Source organism: Rutilus rutilus, assembly GCF_951802725.1.
Source record: "Rutilus rutilus genome assembly, chromosome: 6".
Lineage (NCBI taxonomy): Eukaryota > Metazoa > Chordata > Actinopteri > Cypriniformes > Leuciscidae > Rutilus > Rutilus rutilus.
Window position 1 is genome coordinate 6,729,717 of NC_140214.1, and position 22,280 is coordinate 6,751,996.

Below are 22,280 nucleotides of genomic sequence, written 5' to 3' on the forward strand. Positions count from 1 at the left end.
ACAAGTTTAATTATATCAAGTGCTGCGAGAAAAGGCTATAAATCTCCACCTCCAACATCCTCACGCGCAACATACTAGCCTACTAGCCGAGACTCCTTCTTTATGTGTACAGATGTGACGTAATGACGCAAAGACATGCTCGAATTTCCTGTGGAAATCCACCAGTACCACTGGAATTAAACATTATTACAAGCTTACCATTTTGAATCGAGCTAAGGCAAGCAGATAGTTTTGAACACTGGCTGGTTATGTACTTGCTCAAAAATTTATTTTGGATAATTTATAACCCAAAAAAGCTACGGACTGCAGCTTTAAATGGTTAATAATTAATAAATTAAAAGAAAAAATATATAAATAAATATAGGCCTATCAAATGTATGAAATATTGTATATGGTATATTTAAAGTAGCCTAATAAAACATTATAGTGGCTCATGTGTTTTACAATTTCTGAGAGAGAGATTTTTGTGAGACTGACCTCATCTCCACCACCTCCCCCCTTCTTCATCCCACCTCTAATTGCCCATTTCTCCACGCTCTCTGCCTCTCTCTGCCTCTTTCTCTCTCTCTCTCTCTCTCTCTCTCTCTCTCTCTCTCTCTCTCACACACACACACACAAACACACACACACGAACACCTGCGCAGAGCCGGTGAATCACGCCGACGCCGCTTCGCTCTCCAATCTCTCATCCATCCTGACAGTCAGATGGCCTCCATTTTAATCAGAAGACTCTCCGCAGTGGAAAGAGGATTCATTGCCATCATCTGCAGCACGAGATTGCGTTTCGATTAATATTTCACAAGTTCCTTCTTGCTCTGTGTGGATTGGCTGGCTCTCTTTTGTTTCCTGGAGGTGAAATGATGCTCGAGTGATGCTGCGTCTCTGTTCCCACCCGCTGTTGAACAACATCACCAACATCGTCATCACCATCGCCGGTATGAGTCTGATCGAGGAGCCCAACATCAGACATTAGGACTAACAAACCCGCAGATCTCAAGTATTTAAAACGCGTAAGTTAACGTGCTGGAGAAAGCCTCAGTGGCAGGTAGGGTTAGTTGTACGGTACTACGTATGCTGGTTAATGTGCGTAATGTTCGTTTGATCAAGACATGCTATTAGTTCAACGCCAGTAAATGTGCATGCATTATATGTTTATTTTTCGTTTACGTGACTGCATGATTGCTTGTAAGTAGGATATTGACTGGAAGCCAACAATTAAATGTACGCAACAAGAAAAACAAGAAAACCCACATAAAAAGAAAACATTTATTAAGTAATGAGTTTGAAAGGAATTTAAATGTTATAAATGCATCAATGAAATTGTTGTTGTTATAATTTTTTTTTAAATATAAGGACATGCTATACGTGCTAAATTAAGAGCATGGGATTTAAAATTACTTACCATAAAAAACGTGTAATAATATCACATTTGTACTATACAAATGTGTAATAATAGTGATCTACAAGATTTAAAATATATATAAAAAATGTAATATATTGATATAATATATATATAATATATTGACTTGACTTGTTATGCACATACACATAGCATTGTCTGGTGGTCTTTAAAATTCACTTTCAAAAAGCTTTGTGTGTTTGCACTGATTTATATCCCAGTGATGCTGTAATAGTCATATAAACAGCATACTAGTGAGCCTGAGGTCTCCCAGATGAACATAGGCCACTGGTTGTGTGTATATGTTTTATCGTGTGCGTGTAATTGCAGCTTTGTGTCACATCAGACACTCTTTTCTCCCAAAAGGCCAAAATTAGAAAACATGACAATCCCACTTACCATCAGGACTGTGAATAAACCACCCACACAAACAGACAGAAAAACAGAGACAAACACAAATACACAGATATACCATTTTACTAACACATTTCTTTGTTTAATTATACACTATTATATAGGCCTAGCAAGGTATATATCTGACAATAAGTTACTATTTTGCTGTTGTGCACATATACACACACACAACCAGTTTGTTCCCAATGATGGTAATTTGTCATCTGTGCTACCTGCTCCATTCAGACTAATTCAAGTATTATTGATTTCTTTGTGTGTGTGTGTGTGTGTGTGTGTGTGTGTGTGTGTGTTTGTGTGTGCCCTAGCTGATCCCTGCAAATCCTGAAATATGGCTGTCTAAGATATCCTCTTTTGACAATAATCCGTCTCTTTAACATTACTAGAGTTTTGTGTTTTGAACACATGAGCACATCTCAACGCAGATCCATCAATCCGTGAAAGATTCATGAGTCTAAATGTGGCCCAGACCAAAAAGGCAGATCATGATCCATCCTCGAGTAGGTGTGATTACTACTGCCAGACTATCAGAGCTAAATATAGCGCCTCGCCGGACTTCGCACCCTAACACCCTGTGTAAACACAGCAAACAGGATCAGACTCAGTCAGACAGATGTTACCGCTACTGTGGAGATGATGCAGCAGTGAAATATGTCATTGTAGATGAATCGATAGTGCAGGATGTTGAATAGCCTATATGTGCAATTAAAGCAAAAAGGTGGTTTTCAGCGCAGGTCACGTCGATGTCGCTCTTAAATAGATTGCTGCAGAGATGACGTATTTTTGTAGGCAAAACATTAGCATTTTAGCACTTCTGGTTCCGTCGTCCTGAACTCAGTATGTTTTTGAATGGGTTTTAGGTTAAATGCCTGAAATACATTTAGTCATTTAGCAGATGACTAAATATAAGGTTAACACAATAAGGTTAACACAAGCTTAATATGCTTTTACGTTTTATTCCATGACATAAAATACATCAGTAATGGGACTAGGCTGTCAGGGATATGTCATCACACCGAACATCTCTACTCACCAGTTCACTTTTACACCTTTGTTGTGTTTATAATCATGCACTTGCAAACTATTCTAACTCTAAATTTCAGGGATTTTTATTTATTTTTTATTTTTGATTAAAGACAGAAAGAGTTGTTGGAAGCTTAAAGGTAGGGTTGGGTGTTTTCGGAAAGGCTAGCAATAGCGAGCTAGCTTTAAAGATCCCGCCCTCCTTTGAAAACACATGAACGCGCACAGCAGGGAGCAAACAAAAGCGTCACGAGAGGCAGCGCTAAACTACCTCATGTCTCAAAGCACATTACACTACAATAATATTGAACATTAACAACTTAAAGAGCACTGACCTGTACCACCTGACTGCTGCAGATTCATTTCGGCGTTGATAGTGTTGCCACTGAAACATAAATTCGAGTCACGAACCGCTCCGAGTATAACGTCACTGGTTTCCATCTCTTCCAGTATTTATGGCGTGAATGGAACATAAGCTGGTGCTGCTGTTTCTGTTGTGGTGCTCAGTGACTGACGTCTGTCTAACTCTGCTGAGCATGAAACACTGATGATGTGTGATGTCTGTGTGAGCAGGTGCGTGGAGATATAGAATACAGGCAGGTAGCATCGTACCATTGCTTTCGGACCGAATTCAATGATTGGACGAACATTTTACGTTCCTACTCCTTCAACAGACGATATATGAAGTGTTCAGATGCAAAAGCCTCTAAGTGCCATCTGAAATTTTCTTCTAGAATGATCATTTTTATCAAGCTCGTATATTTAGGTTCAATACTTTCACTTAAATGGCAATGCAAATGACCTATTAATTGTCATTTAAGTGAAATTACTTAACTTAAATATACAAGCTTGATAAAAATGATCATTTTGATCATTTTGCATCTGAACTCTTCATATGTTGGTTCATGACAGTTGGTGACAATGCGGGAAAAGCAGACCTGTATGTTTAGAATTACATGGACAGTCGCCCGTTTCTGGGTGGATTTGTATTTGTGTGGGCATTAGAGCTTATGTTTTATTGTGGATTAAATGCAACACAAAGCTAGCCTAAATCTTCTTGCTTCCTTTATGATCACTTGCTTGTAAAAAATTGTTTAGCTGTTTTATAGCTGTTGAATTTGGAGGTTAATTTAAGTCAAGTTAGACTCATATTTAAGTCTGCTTCTTGGGTTTGTGTGTTTTGGTAGAGCCCTTCTGATAAAGACATCAGATGTTTGCCTGTGTTTTAAAATGGCCTCCAACAGCATGCTTGATGAGGAAAATGTTTTTTAAAAGGTTGAATTGCATGAAGTCATCAATGTAATCTACTTAAGTTAATTTCAGCCAGTTAATTGGATGCTTAATGCATAATGGGGGAAGTGAATGAAAGGCCTGGTTCAAATAAACGTTATAATAATCAGCAGTAAAATAAAGTTGTTTTTCTCTTGGTGGGAGCAAATTACTTCAAAATCTAGAGAATGTCTTGAGAGAATGTTATTCAACTTTCAGCCCATTGGTAAAATTTGTTAATTAGGTCTATTTTGGTTTTATCAGTGTCTGTCTCTCTGTCTTTTTTGCAGAAATAAGACAAAGGCACAAATGAAACTCTTCAACTGATTATAAGGTATTGAGGAACATTGTTACCACACACACACACACACACACACACGCACACACACACGCACACGCACACATTGACTTATTATTTAACACACGCACACACAATGGCACTGGACAACACCGCCTTCTCCTCGTGCCCCGAATCCCTGTCCCTCCCAGTTCCAGAGAAAGGGGAGGAGCCTGTGGAGGAGGCCCCAAAGGATGCTCCGCCCACTGATGTACAGAACGCATCTGAGGAGCTGGGAAATGTGGTAACCACGGAGACGGCCCCTCCCACACAGCCATCATCCAATAACAAAATGACCTTCCAGGCCAAGATGGCTGCAAGGGAGGCGCAGGCCAATCAGCCGCAGAAGAAGGTTCAGGGGTCGGGGCAAGAGTGGAGCAAGTTTGGATGGGGTAAGACTCAATCATTAGATGCTGTAGGATTAGAGTTGGTGGTTGTCAAAGATTTTTTTTCTTTTTTGGATGTGTCACTTAATTTTACATTGGATCTATTTTTAAAAATGGATTGCGGTAAGCTGCTCAGTGACAGTGTTTGATGTTTGCCTACTTTTTTGTGTCCTTTTTTCCTCACTGTCACTTGCTCCAATTTTGCTCTCTCCAGCACGCAACAAGCGTAAGAGGCAGCGCTATGTGGAGAAAAACGGCCGTTGTAATGTGCAGCACGGTAACATGCGCGAGACGTACCGTTACCTGACGGATATCTTCACCACCCTGGTGGATCTGAACTGGCGCTGCTCTCTGTTTGTCTTCGTCATGGCGTATGCGGTGACCTGGCTCTTCTTTGGAGCAATATGGTACCTCATCGCATACTGCAGGTATGAATGACACACACAAACACACATTTTTATACCTTTTAAACTTTTAAGTCTTACACAGAACGCGTTTTTTCCATTCCACTACACTTCTTTTCCATTGTTTTTCAATGTAAACACGTGCTAGACGGATGTCTTTAACCGTTGCGCTTGTGTCTTGCATCTCACAAATGACACGTCATTATAAAAACACGACGCTCAAGTTAAAAGTTCAACTTTTACTCTACCCTAGTGAAAAATAAATATACCGAAATTGCTTTGAAATTCATTTTATTGTAGGTATACTAAAAATATGTTTACAAATGTATGTACTTAATCTAAATACCCTGCAATTGTACTTATTGTATACTAAATTGATATACTTAAAGTCTGCTAAATTGGAACAACAAATTTTGTACTTAATCCACTTTAGTTATCCAGAAGTAGTGCTGAGGTTTAACTAAAGATATACTTATGCATCTTTATATATATTTCATTGTGCTAAAGTAGAGCTATTATACTAGTATACTTTAAATACACTTTAAATATCTTGCATTTAAAGACTGATATTATACAGAGATCATACTATCCTTTACTAATAGTGATTTTAAAACATATTTATGGCTTAATATTAAGAAATGTGCATTGTGCAATAAGGAAGTACTCCAATTAAAATTTAATTATAATATTTATATCAGTAAGTCTCAAGCGATGTCAGTAAAAATGTTAATGGTTTTGTAATGTATTTTAAATACATTTTGGTCAAATATTTTCTCTAGGGTAGACCTTGTGCTTTTTTTTCTTACCACTGACCTACGTCTCCCGTTTTTAAAAGCAAAAACACGTTCTGTGTTAAACGGCCCTAAGACTCTTTTTTTATGCAAAATATGAAGCATTTGTATTTAATATGAGATGCAGAAAATTTTGGTGACAATTAGTATTGGCCAATATTAGTGGTTTTAAAAGAAAAAATATTATCAGCATCCGAAATGGCCGATATTATTAATAATAATAATAATAATAATAATAATAATAGTACTCATTCAGAATTGTCTTTTTCTTAACCAGGTTCAAAAACGAATAAATAGTTATGAAACTTGTGTACATTATAATATATATAATGTGTACATTATAAGGTTTTGAAGCATGTAAAATTATAGGTTGCAACTTGGTTTGAAAACAACAGACAGATTTATTATACTGGCCATCATATCAGGTCAGCGTTGTTACCGTTAACTAAAAATAAAACTATTAAAAAACATTTTCATTAATTAAAAAAAATATACAAAATAATAACAAAACCACATAACAAAATGACTAACACTAAAATTGAAATGAAAACCAAATAAATAAAAATATAAACAAATACTATAATAGTATATAAATAATTTCAAAATAATGCTGTAAGGTAGCAACCAAAATATAAAAATGAATATCGTTTTTGATATCGGCAAAAATAAATGAATTCTTCCCTTACAAATGCTTCTCAATCAAGTGTTTGTATATCAACATTCAATGTACTGCTCACAGATCCTGTGCATTTGTGTTGTCCACGCACTGTCACGTTCATCCACACTAGATATGAACACAAGTAATGTGTGTGGGTGGACACTTGAGAACAAGCGCTTCTCCTTGTGCTGTAAGATGCAAGAGCCAATTTGCTAAAAGAGACTGTGTGATTTAAAAAAAGCCAAGGACAAATTTTCATAAACAAAACATCTCCTTCGCTCGCACTCCCTTCCTCTTTCTTATGGCAGGGGTGATCTGGATCATTTGGAGGATGATGCATGGACTCCATGTGTCAATAATGTTAATGGATTCATCTCTGCGTTCCTTTTCTCCATTGAAACGGAGACGACCATTGGCTACGGATACCGTGTCATCACTGACCAGTGTCCAGTGGGCACCATGTTACTCCTGCTACAGGCCATCCTGGGATCTATGGTCAATGCATTCATGGTAAGAACACAAAACATGTTTAGTGAAATCAATATTTTGTAAATTTTTATACAAACTGTAATGCTGATTCAGATTTTTATAAATACATATAAAGATTAGTGTTTTGTTCTTCCCTCATATTTAAAATATAAAATATTTTCCTCATATTTTGATGGTTTAATTGAACATTGAAAACAAATATATGCTAAATATACCCTCCAGAGGATAATATATATATACTGTGAGTGTGTATATACTATTTGGACTGTTTTTGTAGAAAGTGCAGCATGATTCCCATGCTTGATGTGGTCTGGGAAAGGAGTGTTTTTTCAGCGCACATGGCTTTCGTTTGTTGATCTGTGCTCTACTGGAGTTATATCATCCATAACCAAGAGCAAATGAGTCATGCGCTTTGGACGACAGATGTGTGTACCCTATCCCTCTGTTTCTGTGTATGTCTTTTCTCCTTTTCTAATTCTTTCTCCTTTGCTAATTTCAACCCCCTTCTCAACCTCTTTTCTGGCCTAATTTCATGTGTTTTTTTTTACGGTTGTGATGAGTTCATTTATATCTCTAATGTCCTGGTTTAAATGTTGCCCCCGGGGGCTGTTTCACACACACACACACACACACACACACACACACACACACACACACACACACACACACACACACACACACACACACACACACACACACACACACACACACCAGACTCTGTCTAAATGCCACGTCCTAGTATCTGCATTTCTGAACTCAGATTAAACCTTTGTTCTCATGTCTCACTTTCTTTTTAATTAGTGGGGTATTTTGCGAAGACTAGCATTACTACAACGATTGCTCATATTTGGGATTCGAGATTTGTTCCTTAGCATTGAATTTAAGCATATAATTCATCCCCCTCCCTTATAGTGCTACAGATATAAATGATACCTCAAATTGTGGGTGACCAGGTTTTTACTTGCCACATGATAAAATGGCAAAAAACGTTTGACTTCGTCCATTAAGAAACCATCTAGCATAAATCGTAGCAATACCCTAGTAACCACCCACAACATCTTAGCTGTTTGATTTTTTTTTGCATAATGAATATGAACATTATATAGTTAGTTATATATACTCACTTCATTATTATTGTTAAAAAAAAACATGTTCCTCTTGGCATTGTGGCTGGATTATTTTGGACAGACTAAAAATTATATTAAAAAAATAAATAATTTAAATATAAATATTAGGTTAAAAACTTAAACTAAAAAACAACTTTGAAACTTTGCCATGGCAGCTAACTGAAATATTAAGTTGAATCTGAAGTAGAAAAATATATATAAGTTTTTAGAAAAAAAAAGAAGCAAAAACTAAAAAAAATATCAAAAGCACATAACAAAATCACTAAAACTTAAAAAAGAAATTATAATGAAATTATAAAAATTAAACCTCAATTTAAATATTAATAAATACTATAAGTATAGCTGTACATTTAACAATTTTGCACGACGTGTAGGGTTGGGTACCGAAACCCGGTTCCAATAGGGAACCGGTTCCGACGTAAACGGTAGTAACGAGACCGAATAATAACGAAACTTTCGGTGCCTGATTTCGGTGCCTGACTTTTTTTACCGCCCCCTATAAAACATCTCGCGGCACGAATGTTCCAATAATAAAACATCTCCAGTTAACCAGCAGAGCATTCATTTCGTTCGTTTGTTAAATAAGAGACGATCTAGCGCTGAAATGTGTTTTTTAAATCAAGTGATCAAAGTGCTCGTTGCCGCTGCGATCAGTGGCGTGGATACAGTGTTTTCTTTTGTGGCTCGCGCACACCGCACCGTCTTTACTCGGACGCACGCTTCAATACGTTGCGGAGATTCTATTCGTTCTGGTGAAAACACAAAACATAATGCACACAAACGTGTCCCTGCTTGATATACAACCACTGATGAGCATAATCAGTAAAAAAAAAAAAAAAAAAAAAAACTGTACGAATTCGGATTAGAACCCAAAACCTCTGACACGCCTGACGAAAGTTCAAGTTCAGCTGCCAGTGTCGTTGTGGACATGGTAAGTCTAGTATTTTAATGCCAACTGCAAATCTTGCATATAGATATGCTCAGTGTCAGATATTTCTCTGGTTTAAAGTAAAAGTCATAATATGACAAGACAAAATTTTGATCTTAACTTAAGTGTAGTAGCAGTAGCATGCAGTAGCCTATTAAACGGCGCAATTTTTCATTTAATCAGAAATCAGAAAATCTTAAAGATTAAAGTTAATATTGTGTCCAGTTTGAAAACGGACACACACACACACACACACACACACACACACAGAGAGGTTTTTTTTTTTTTATAAACTGTGTGCGGTTTCGTTTTCTTAAGTACCGGTTCAAGAACCATTTAAGCACCGGAACCGTTTAAAAAATACCGAGTAGGTACTGGTATCGGATAAAACCCAACCAATACCCAACCCTAACGACGTGGATAAAAAAAAACGGCCAACGCGACTCGGAGTCCATTCAAATGCTTAATGATTAACTTTCTTATATCATGGTCTTTTGTCAGCATTGACAAATTAAACCTGTTATTGATGTTTGCTGCACTTAATTTGATTGGAAGGGATAAAATGATGGTTATTTCATCAATTACGGCTCATTAGATCTAGCATTCTGTCTGCTTTAAATCAGACACAGAGATAAAGTAGTGCAGCAAGGTTACATGATTGAATTATAACATTTATTTGAATGAATTAGCCTATTAAGTGAGATATGCGTGTGTGTGAATTACCTGCATCTGTGCAGCGTCTCTCTATTAGCAATTAAGCTGTGAGTTTAACTACTTCAAAAACAGCTACGTTACAACCTCCTTGCTGAATAATATAATGTAGCAATTCAGTATCAAAGTTAATTTAATAATAAAAGTAGTGGGGCAGTGTTGACAACAAGTTTTTGTGCTCCTGTCTGCGCGATCTCCGATCTCTGTGTGCGAGTGACACAGTCTTGATCAGCTCCCTAGTTCAGTAGTCAGGGCACTGATCAGGGAATCGGGCATTTTAAGGGCTGTCTCAATCGCAAAATCCTTCCAGGGCACTGAAACCTTCGCTCCCTAAAAAACTCCCACAATGCACCGTGAAAAACCAGGGAGCATCAATGCTCACTATGTTCCCTAAATGGAAGTTCTTAAGCGTGAAACTTAAATCATGTGAGCCAACTCACTACACATAATGACACGCAATAGATGTTTCTTTAATACAAACCGTTATTTAAACATACATCACTAGACAGGTAATGAACATAATCTAGCTAACATTTATAATTTATTTACTGCTGAAACGTTGCACGTGTATGTAACAAGCAAAGTATGTATCATAATGTACTTTAAATAACATTAAAACATAATGTCAGCTCTGCTGTTGTTCATAAATACCAGTAGTGATGTTGTACACTGAGGACGTTGTCATGTCGCCGGAAATAATGTCATCAGTGTCCCAATGTTTAGTGAGCCGGTGCCCTGTCCCTGTACTGTCCTTACCAGTGCCCGAATTCGTGAACACGATATACTGATTCACAACCTAGGGAGCCGATTGAGATGCACCCATAATGTGTGTGTGCTTCACTGAAAGCAGCGCATTAATATAGAACGCACGCCTTATTGCACACCTTCCAGCCAATTAGAATAGAGTATAAACTGTGTGCGGTTTCGTTTTCTTAAGTACCGGTTCAAGAACCATTTAAGCACCGGAACCGTTTAAAAAATACCGAGTAGGTACTGGTATCGGATAAAACCCAACCAATACCCAACCCTAACGACGTGGATAAAAAAAAACGGCCAACGCGACTCGGAGTCCATTCAAATGCTTTAATGCACAGCTAGCCGTGGATTAACTTTCTTATATCATGGTCTTTTGCCAGCATTGACCAATTAAACCTGTTATTGATGTTTGCTGCACTTAATTTGATTGGAAGGGATAAAATGATGGTTATTTCATCAATTACGGCTCATTAGATCTAGCATTCTGTCTGCTTTAAATCAGACACAGAGATAAAGTAGTGCAGCAAGGTTACATGATTGAATTATAACATTTATTTGAATGAATTTGCCTATTAAGTGAGATATGCGTGTGTGTGAATTACCTGCATCTGCGCAGCATCTCTCTATTAGCAGTTAAGCTGTGAGTTTAACTACTTCAAAAACAGCTACGTTACAACCTCCTTGCTGAATAATATAATGTAGCAATTCAATTTAATAATAAAAGTAGTGGGGCAGTGTTGACAAGAAGTTTTTGTGCTCCTGTTTTTGTGTGTCTGCGCTATCTCCGATCTCTGTGTGCGAGTGACACAGGGTGCGTCTCAATCAGCTCCCTAGTTCAGTAGTCAGGGCACTGATCAGGGAATCGGGCATTTTAAGGGCTGTCTCAATCGCAAAATCCTTCCAGGGCACTGAAACCTTCGCTCCCTAAAAAACTCCCACAATGCACCATGAAATACCAGGAAGCATCAATGCTCACTATGTTCCCTAAATGGAAGTTCTTAAGCGTGAAACTTAAATCATGTGAGCCAACTCACTACACATAATGACACGCAATAGATGTTGCTTAAATACAAACCGTTATTTAAACATAACATAATCTAGCTAACATTTATAATTTATTTACTGCTGAATGTATGTAACAAGCAAAGTATGTATCATAATGTACTTTAAATAACATTAAAAGATAATGTCAGCTCTGCTGTTGTTCATAAATACCAGTAGTGATGTTGTACACTGAGGACGTTGTCATGTCGCCGGAAATAATGTCATCAGTGTCCCAATGTTTAGTGAGCCGGTGCCCTGTCCCTGTACTGTCCTTACCAGTGCCCGAATTCGTGAACACAATATACTGATTCACAACCTAGGGAGCTGATTGAGATGCACTCATAATGTGTGTGTGCTTCACTGAAAGCAGCGCATTAATATAGAACGCACGCCTTATTGCACACCTTCCAGCCAATTAGAATAGAGTATTCAGACAGACCATGGTTTAATAGTCTATAAATTACTCTGAGAATAACACTGAGCACCGTTTACATTTTGTAAAATGTAAAAACCACATCGTTTTGTTCCTTTTTCTCGCTCTCTCACTAGGTTGGTTGTATGTTTGTGAAGATCTCTCAGCCGAATAAGCGTGCCGAGACATTGGTGTTCTCTCGTAATGCTGTCATCTCACTGCGGGATGACAAGCTCTGTTTGATGTTCCGCGTCGGGGACTTGAGATCCTCCCACATTGTGGGCGCTAACATGAGAGCTAAACTTATCAAATCCAAACAGACACAAGAGGGTAAGACAGCATTCAACACCCTCATCTGCGCCCTCACATAGACCTAGTTAGTGATTAAGTGGCGCCACCTGGTGGTTATATTATACAATGAGTGTATTATAATTTATTTTTTTAACCGGTTACTTCTCTTTCTCTTTAGGTGAGTTCATTCCACTGGATCAGACGGATATCAGTGTGGGTTTTGAGACGGGAGACGATCGTCTCTTCCTGGTGTCTCCACTGGTGATCTCTCACGAGATCGATGTTCGCTCTCCTTTCTGGGACATGTCACATGCTCAGCTGGAGAAAGAGGACTTTGAGGTTGTTGTCATCTTGGAGGGGATGGTGGAAGCTACAGGTGCATACACACTAAATATATCAAGTAAAATGAGTTGTGTTGATTTGTGTTTAGTAATCGATGGATATATTCTGATCTACAGGTATGACCTGTCAGGCACGGAGCTCCTACTTGGCTGAAGAGCTCTTATGGGGTCACAGGTTTAGTCCCATGATGACGCTAGCCGAGGGATTCTTCGACGTGGATTATGGGGCCTTTCACCACACGTTTGAGGTATGTGGCGTACAATGGGATTTTCTGATTGGTTAATTGCAGTTCTGTGGTCAAATATTTGTATATACTCTTTTAAAAATAAAGCTTCATTATTGGCATCTATCTATGGTTCCACGAAGAACCTTTACTATCCATGGAACCAGACTGCAGGCAAAAGTGGCCCAAACCGGATTTTTTTTTTTGCTCATGCTACTCAGATCTGCTTTTTTCATAACATTGTGAACAGCACAAACCACATGGAATATGATCTTTGCAATTCTGACTGTCCTAAATTAGATACAGGGTGTTTTGCAATGCGACCTCAGTATGAACAGTAATATCACAATTCATGGCATGCAACTTTTACATCATTTTAGTCTAGATCAACGTTCGTCACAATTCTGCACTGATGGGAGTCACTCCAAAGATTTTAAATACCTGTTTTGGTCACTCTGTGAATATGGAAGGACGACGTTGAAGCTAGTCAGTGAAGCATAATGAGCTGTTACACTCAAAAGTATTATCGTGACAGTTCTGTACAAGCAAATCTTGAGGAAAAACTGTACGAGAAAAACTTTGTTCTCTTTCTCCTCAAGATGTTTGTTGCAGTGATTTGCTTCATTCTTAGGCTAACTCAATCAATATTTCATTTGCATTCATTTATTCAATAATATTTATTCATAAAAAGACAATCACCATATGTAAGTCTCATTTTGCATAATCTCTTATAGTTTTCTCTATCTCTTCAATCTCTCATACCTAAATCCCTTACAAAGTTTCCAACTTAATGTTATGTCTATAGGCTCTATAATAATAATCTTTCTGTGCAAGGCTGACGTGCACTTTATTATAGAGCAGAATCAGAGATTTCTAAATACAATTCTGATTGAAAATTGATTTATGAATGTACATTGCCGGGAAAAAAATCGAACGACTTACGCAATCACATTCTTATTTTCTATCCTTCAGCCAAACAGCACTTTGTATAAATGCTACAAAAAAAATAAAAAATAAAATAATATTGTGATAATTAGTTGATATTTATATTTTGGAATAATTTTAGATATTTAGTTAATATTTAATTGTATTTAATTAATATTTATATTTAGATCATTTATGTGGAATAAAATGTGTTTGTGTAAAATACAAAATACTTAAAATTAGGGCTGCACAATATATGGAAATATCGCAAATGTATATATCGCGATATGCATATCGCAACGGCTTGCAATAACTGGGGTCATGAATAAAAGACAAAGAGAAAATCACTCACTGCTCTTGGCTGAATAACTTTTGTAGGTTTAATAAGAATATTGCACTATAATATACATAACCACGTATGTAGGTTATATCATTTTAAATATATTTTAAAGATAATTTAACACACTTTAAGCATTATCGTATCGCATAACGCATTATTTAATGAGTTATCGCATATCGCATTTTAATTCAATATCGTGCAGCCCTACTTAAAATGTAAAATGTATGCAAACAGATGCAATCAAATTTAGCAGGATTTATCTGTTTTAGCTGTCGTTCACAGGATGAGGATCTTGATAAATTACCTTGTACCTTTAGTATTAAGTATACTAAAGCCGGGTGTACACTGTATGATTTATAATAGTCCTTTATGATTGTTGCTTGTCAGACTGTACGGACATGATCCTCGCTGTAAGCCGTGTCACACTGTAGGATTTCATTTGTCATTGATGTCAGACTGTACGGCAGTCAAGACACGTTAAAAACAGTCATTCAAGAAGACTCGTCGAGTTTCACATTATCAATCTGTGACACGTTCAGTGATGTGAGCTGCATTTACATGCGGGATAGAAATATTGGCTATCAAACATAAACAATCTCTAGCATTACTTTTGATCTTGGCTTCTCTGGAAAAGAAAACTGGAAAAAAACGAAGACGGTGTGTGTGGAGCAAGTGGTGGTTTGTTGTTGTCTCACTAATTGCGTCATCAGGTTCTGCGCTCCTATTGGTTTTTGATTTGACTGTTGTCGTAGGCGAAGCCACACTACAGCACTGTGCCTCAAATCTTCTGACACTGCCAGAATTTCGTCAGAGGTAAAATTTGATAGCAACGGTCATTAATCGGCTGTCTGCGAACATGTCAAGCTAACAAACAAAGACTTCAGATTTTGGCCTTGGATCCGAGAAATATTTTAGGATTCACAAAATTTGGCCAAAATCGCACAGTGTGAACCCGGCTTTACTAAAGTTGTTCGTATTCATTGTCTTTCAAAGGTGGACACGCCCTCCTGTTCGGCGAGAGAGCTGGCATTGGCTGCCGCCCGTTTGGATGCTCATCTCTATTGGTCGATCTCCAGTCGGCTCGACGAAGAGAAATGGGAGGATCCTAATGTGACTGAACCGACGGGGAAGTCCACGGATTCAGAATCTATCAGGGAGGGAGACAGGCCAACATTTACTGTTGGCGGAGTTACACACACCCAGGACCAATCCGTTGTAGGGGAGCAGAACGGCAGTGTCGCCACTGACCAATCAGAGTCTGAGGCTTAAAAGGATGCAAGAATGTGAAAGGTACGGAAAATGTTTCGAAGAAGTCCACAGTTTGTGTAAATTTAACTTTAGACTGGATTGTTCGGCGATCCAAGACTTCTACTTCGAGTTAAATTTTGAAATGTATAGTCGCTAATGCCTAGCATAGAATACTTTCCCCAAGGGGGAAATCCTAGCATCTCCTTGCTGTGTTTGCAGTCAGATTTAATCTTACCTTCTGATGTTTTACGACAACACTGCCTTTGCATTCACACCGTAGCTCTGTTTCCAACTCTAGTGAGCTGCCTCGCTGTCTCCTGTCTATATAGGCAGGTCTATCTAAGGCATCACCCTTACTGAAGCATGCAGTGTTGTCATAAAATGTGGCCAAAACAAGGCATCCTTATTGATGTCTTGGTAGGCAACTCACTAGGTTTTGGAACTGGGCTAACATGTCTGATTTGTATTAGTATCAATCATTTAACGGTCTTGAACATTTCCACTGCTTTTCTTTCATAAATGTTCAGGCAGTGCGGTTCTGAGGTACGAACCGCTACTATTTTTAAAACCATCATTTAGAGCAAGTCTGTGCAAGTTGTTTACAGTCACGTTGGTTAGATTCACATGTACCTGAAAAAGAAGTGAACATGTTACTATGGAGACAAAAGTCTGCATTCCAATTTGCAACATCACAGCAGAGTTTAGCATTAGCTTTTTTAAGAGTCAGCCGGTGGTAAATTTAGCACACTCTCATGACTGCCAACGAGAGTTTAGCCATTCGGTTTCTACCCATGTTTCATGCGAGTGGATCTACGGATCTAGGATCATTTAATCTAGATAAATAGATTAAATGGAGATATTGGATGCTATTAGGCCACTGCATCATTTCAACATCCTAATTAAATCGATGTAGAAATTAGCATCATCCTGTGATTGATCAGCTGTTGCCACCAAATGTGACTGAATACAAATGCATTGCTGTTCTTTGTATTTGTTATTTATTTTATTCAAACGTGTCCATAGCAACAAATAACTCTTTGCTCGGTTACTGCAGCAGTTGAGAAGAGTGAGAGAAAGTGAGAATTTTTAAAGTGGGCATTAAATGGAAGAAATTAGTTAGTGAATATTTCACACATCAACAGGCCATTTTAACATATTAACTATATATTATATATAATGCAACAAGGGACGTCTTCAATCAGCTGGTTTAGACTGGTTTATAGGTGGTCTTTTTGGTGAAGCTGGTTGTTGACCAAGGAAGTCTTGCTGGTTAAGTTAGTCAAAAGTTAAGTTGCTTTAGTTAGAAATTCTCCACATTTTTGATAGCATAGGGTTAGTTCACCCTAAAATTAAAATTAAGTCAGAATTTACACACCCTGGAGTTGTTCTAATGCTGTATGTATCTCTATTTTATGGACCACAAAGAAAATCCTGCTCGTGTTCATCCATATAATGGCAGACCAGCATCAAGCTTTTTAAAAAAGTATCACAGAATGATCCAAGTGTTCTGGGGGTATACAGTAGGGTTTGGTGAAAAACAAACCGAAATTGAATCTATTATTTAATGAAATTCTTGACCTTGGCCTTTGGTCTTATTTTCTCACATTTTGAGACTGTATTATCGCCACAGTTCACTTCGTCTCGGCCAGAAAAAGCACACAAGTTGTAAGAAATTAAGATAATAAAAATAAAAAAACGGCACTTGTCGCATGGGATCATTCTGTGATACTTTTGAGTCTTTAAAAAAAAAAAAAACCCTTGATGCTATTAATTGCTATTATATGAACGAACACAATCAGGACTTTTATTTTTTTATTTTTATTATTCTCCTTTTGTGGTCCATAAAATAAAGAAGGGCATACAGCATTAGAACAACACCAGGGTGAGTAAATCATGGCTTGATTTTCATTTTAGAATGAACTATCCCTTTAAAAATAAAGTTTTTTTTTTCTTTGCAGAGACGCCACAGAAGAAACATTTTTGGTTACCCAAAAAGTGATCAGTTGACATAAATAAGGAAACCCGTTAAATAAGCTTAATGTGTAATTGAAAAAAATAGGTTATGTGGAATTGTCAAGTACGCAAGTTTATTTACTTGATAATTTTAAAGCAACGGGTTTCCTCACTTTTCTTAAGTTAAGTCAAATGATCACTACCTTTCAGTGAACACTTATTAAAAGAACCATTTTTTTCTTAATGTGAAGAACATTTTATAATCTAAAGAACCATTTTCCAGTATAAAGAACCTTTTGTGCTATTGAAAAGGTTCCATGGATGTTAAAGGTTCTGTGTAAATTAAGAACCTTTATTTTTACAAGTATACAACAGATCAGTACAATCAAAATGTACATAACAAAGAAAAGAAAAAAAGAAAGAGTACCTCTTTCTGTTATCCTTAAGGAATAGAATAGAAATGAATAGAAATAATTATAATAATATAATGAAACTTTTATCTTAATAGTTGCATTGGCCATATTTAAAAGTGTTAACAAGAAATAGATTTTAAAATATAAGAGTTTTACGTCACAGGCTGCTGTTTATATATTTTTCCTGGTGGTCTCTTTAATACCAAAAGAGTTTAACACAAAAGTGATTTAATTCATAAAACCGATGACATGTTTTCATTTAGACACTATGATTAAGTATTTCTAGTTCCGGGACAATCGTGGTTTAATGCTTCGGGTTTGGAACTTATCCCCAACCTGACTTTAATATTAATCTTCATATGTTGAAGAAATCATGTTTCATGTTCTATTTACATACACAGACACTAATTATGCTGACCACCCCCTCACCCTCCCACCCCACAAATTGGCATGTGATGTAGAGCGCACTGTCATGAGCAATGCACTGATGTGTGTTTATGTAGCGTAATGTGTGTGTGGTGTATGTTGACATAGAACAGTCAGGCTGGACCTTTATGTGACATACTGTATTATTAATGAAAGCTTTCAATGCATCATTATACAGACTTCCATTTTAATATACTCCATTCAGAAGGTAAAATGTTCAGAAGTGTTTGAATGAATTGAAGGTTGACTCAGTAATATTTTTGTCCTTGTTCTGTTGTTGCTGCAACTCATGTAGATACAGAAGTTCTCAGTTCTCAATGCCAGTGTAGAAACGTTTGCCTATGACTAAATTATTCTGAATGTGCACACTACTGTTCAAACGTTTGGGGATTTTTTTCATGTTTGTTCTGCTCACCATTTATTTGGTCAAAAATACAGTAAAAACAGTAATGTTGTGAAATATTTTTACAGTTTAAAATAGCTGTTTTCTATTTGAATATAGTTTACAATGTAATTTATTCTTGTGATTCAAAGCTGAATTTTCAGCATCATTACTCCAGTCTTCAGCGTCACATGATCCTTCAGAAATCATCCTAATATGCTGATTTGCTGCTCAAGAAACATTTCTGATTATTATCAATGTTGAAAACAGTTGTGCTGCTTAATATTTTTGTGTAAATCGTGATACATTTTTTGATGAATAGAAAGTTCAAAAGTACATCATTTATTTGAACGATTTTTTTTGTAACAATGTAAAAGTCTTTACTGTAGTTTTTGGTCAATTAATGTGTGATTGGTGAATAATAATCCAATAAAAAAATCGTACTGACCTCAAACGTATCTCAAAACAGAGATAAAGTGAGTAGCATTCCGCTGTGATCATTGTTTTACAGTTTACTTTTTTTTTAGTGAGGGAAAATTACTGAGTGCACCTTTAAATTTGAGTTCGAAACATTGAGATCATGAATATTAAAGAGATAGTTCACCTAAAAGGAGATATTTTCGAAGAATGTCAGTAAGCAGACAGTTGACGGAAGCCATTGACTTCCATAATATGTTTTGTTTTTTTCATCCTATGGAAGTCAATGGGGTCCAGCAACTGTTTGATTACCCATATTCTTCAAAACATCTTCTTTTGTGTTCTGCAGAAGACAACTTGAGGGTGAATAAATGATGACAGAAAAGGGTGAACTATCCCTTTAAGTCACTGAGAGAAACTGTTTTTCCCCGAGGTGTTCTAGTAGCCTATGTGCTTTCCTGTATGTGATTTGTAGCTCACTTGAATGTCTTTAGCACATACGATAAGCACAGACACTGCTCTCATGCAGGTTTTCTCCTCTTGCTTTTCTGCTGTTTTTTTTAAATGTATGTTTTTAAGCTTTACTATACGGCATAATAAAACTATATTCAACCTAATGTCTGGTGATTCTGGACATGATTGTGTACAGTTTTGTTTCTTTTTTAAAAGACTAAGGTGAAGTGTGTAATTTTGGCGCCGCTTGTGGCACCAAACGGAATTGCGAGACAGAATTGCTGATTGTCCCACCCCAAACTCACTTATACTGACACTATTCTATATAAACTGTTGAGCTAATGAGATAGATTACTGCATGTTTTGGTATTGTAAAAGTGATTAATTAATAATAATCAAACTGTTCAGTTCTAATTGAATTTATATATTCACCATCACTTCCTGTGTGGGAATCACGGGTAGCTACTTCACATGCACCAATGTGTCCACTTCATAACCCAGTGGGATTATGGGTAAATGTTAAGGTATTGACTGTTCTCTAACCTTCTGACTCTTTCGTCCTCTGCCATCTCCCTTTGTGTTTTGCTGATTTTCTCAGTGTTTCACCACATCCGTTTCCTTTCCCTGTATTTATATGGCATTGATCGTTTAAAAATAGAAGTTTGCACTGTTCCTTTAAGATGCAAGGTTATTGAACGAAGTCTCCATGAGCACGTGTGTGTAGGCTATATGACCAGCTCTGCAGTTTAGTTGCCTTGCAAGGCCTGGAAGTGCCACTAGAGGGCAGTGATTCGAGTGAGGCTGAGTGCACAGATTCATCATTTCACTATTCTACATAGTAACAGACCTACAGATCTGTATTAAGCCCCAAAGCTCAGTAGGGTTGTCTTTGAAAGGCTTATAACCAGGCCCACACAGAATCTGCACCCGCAGCACTCCGCAGAAAGCTCAGCACAACCCAAACGCCCGTCGTTTACAAAGTTATACACAATCCTTGACCCTTGGATGCTCGTTTATGAAATATTTTGGGTGATTTTATTGTGCTTTCAGCTATCAGTAAGAATGTATGTATCATTGTAAAATGTTTCAATGACAGATTTACTTCCAAAACCAGCATAGATCATTTAAACAAGACACAACAGAGAGTGCTTTATTTTTCCGTTACATTCCCCTTGCTCTCTTTCTTTTCCGTCTAATACGCCCCTCCTTGCCTTTCCTCTTCATTATAATACTGACATAGTTTTTCATACATGAGCCTTTCAGAAACCCTACAGAGGCCTCGTGCAACACACTCTTGTGGTCTATTTATATTGTTTGTGTAAACTGAGTTCATTCTGACAACAAACTACTGTCATGTATAAAAAAAAAAATGAATTGCATAATGCAAATTATGGTAGCAATTTATTTTACAGTCCTGTTCCCCATGTACATACTACTTATTATAATAACTGGGTAATAACCCTGAACCTTGCCCTTAACCCATGTACCTTATATTGCCCAGTAGCAGTGCAACCTAAATTATTATTGTGTAACTTTTTAAAGTACACTTTCAGTATGCACAATATTTGATTAAGTTGATTTGCAATTCTTGCTGTTTTCAAGACACCACCTCTCATATAGGGCATGCTGGGAGGTTTGCATGTGAACAACATCCAGGCTCTCTCTCTCTCCCTTCACCTCTAGCATCTCTACGGCGTGTCATTGTGGATCGCGCTCACACCGTGCTGATCTGATCAAGAGCACCGGGAATTCTGGGTCAGTGTTCCATGGTGATGAGGTGTGTGTGTGTGTGTGTTTGTGAGAGTGGGCTGGTCCCTGAGAGAATGTGCACGGTGTAAAATGCACGAGAGAGACGAAGCTCAGATGGGCAGTTTCAAAAAGCACAGAACTTTGGACCTTTTTCTCTGTCCGTCCATGTGGAATATTATATAATCTCATCTGCTTTCTGAGAGCAAGTAATTTACATGCATGCAAAGATGGTCATTGGTCATTTAGACCTAATGCACAATTTTGTCTTTCTTGAAAGTTGTTTTCGACAATAGCATCTGCCAAATGCATAAATGTGAATGCGGATAAATGTAAATAAAGAAATATTTCCTGTCTTCAGTTTGACGATTTACTTCTTTGGAGCTAATTAAAGTTCTTGACAATACATTACAGCTTCTTCAGATCCATGTATTAGCGTTCTTTAGAGCATCGGTATACAGAGGTTCTTAATTTGCACAAGAACACACACAACAAACTTGTTTTTATATCTTTATGTAGACTTTCTAGATGTATTTTTTTTTAGTTTATTGTACAAACTGTATATTCTGTCTCCCTACACTAACCCTACCCCTAAAAATACCCCTAAAAGAAAACTTTCTGCATTTTACATTGTCAAAAAACATCGCTTAGAATGATTTATAAGCTGTTTTCCTCACGGGGACCAAAAAAAGGACAAGGATTTCGGATATTGACATCTTTGTGGGGACACAAATAATGTATGTCCCTATAATGTATGGTTTACCAGGCCACACACACACACACACACATTATTTTCTTACCAATATCCATTTTTTACTCTTGTGTAGGACAAAATTTTACTTATATAAATATATAATACAAATATAATGAAATATAAAATATTTGTATAAAAATATCTCTGTTCTCACCAAAATCTTTTCTTTTTTTTTCACTCCATAGGCTAAAAGTTCTTGATGTTACATTACAGGTTCTTCATT

The 22,280-nt window shown here is 37.1% G+C and overlaps 1 protein-coding gene across 2 annotated transcripts; it reads left to right on the forward strand.

The window, feature by feature from the left end:
• The first annotated feature begins 626 nt into the window (after positions 1–626).
• Positions 627–21,659, forward strand: kcnj9 (potassium inwardly rectifying channel subfamily J member 9). Of its 2 annotated transcripts, XM_084410581.1 has the most exons (9): positions 627–1,010; positions 4,393–4,831; positions 5,040–5,253; positions 6,987–7,188; positions 12,283–12,475; positions 12,615–12,812; positions 12,895–13,025; positions 15,259–15,555; positions 21,241–21,659. In XM_084410581.1, exons 2-8 carry the CDS (start codon positions 4,537–4,539, stop codon positions 15,532–15,534), a joined length of 1,509 nt encoding a protein of 502 aa, XP_084266707.1. In that variant the 5' UTR covers positions 627–1,010; positions 4,393–4,536; the 3' UTR covers positions 15,535–15,555; positions 21,241–21,659. The 2 variants fall into 2 exon arrangements, with proteins under 2 accessions (XP_084266707.1, XP_084266708.1); XM_084410582.1 differs by lacking the exons at positions 627–1,010; positions 21,241–21,659 and having other exon boundaries at positions 4,436–4,831; positions 15,259–15,663.
• Positions 21,660–22,280: the final 621 nt, after the last annotated feature.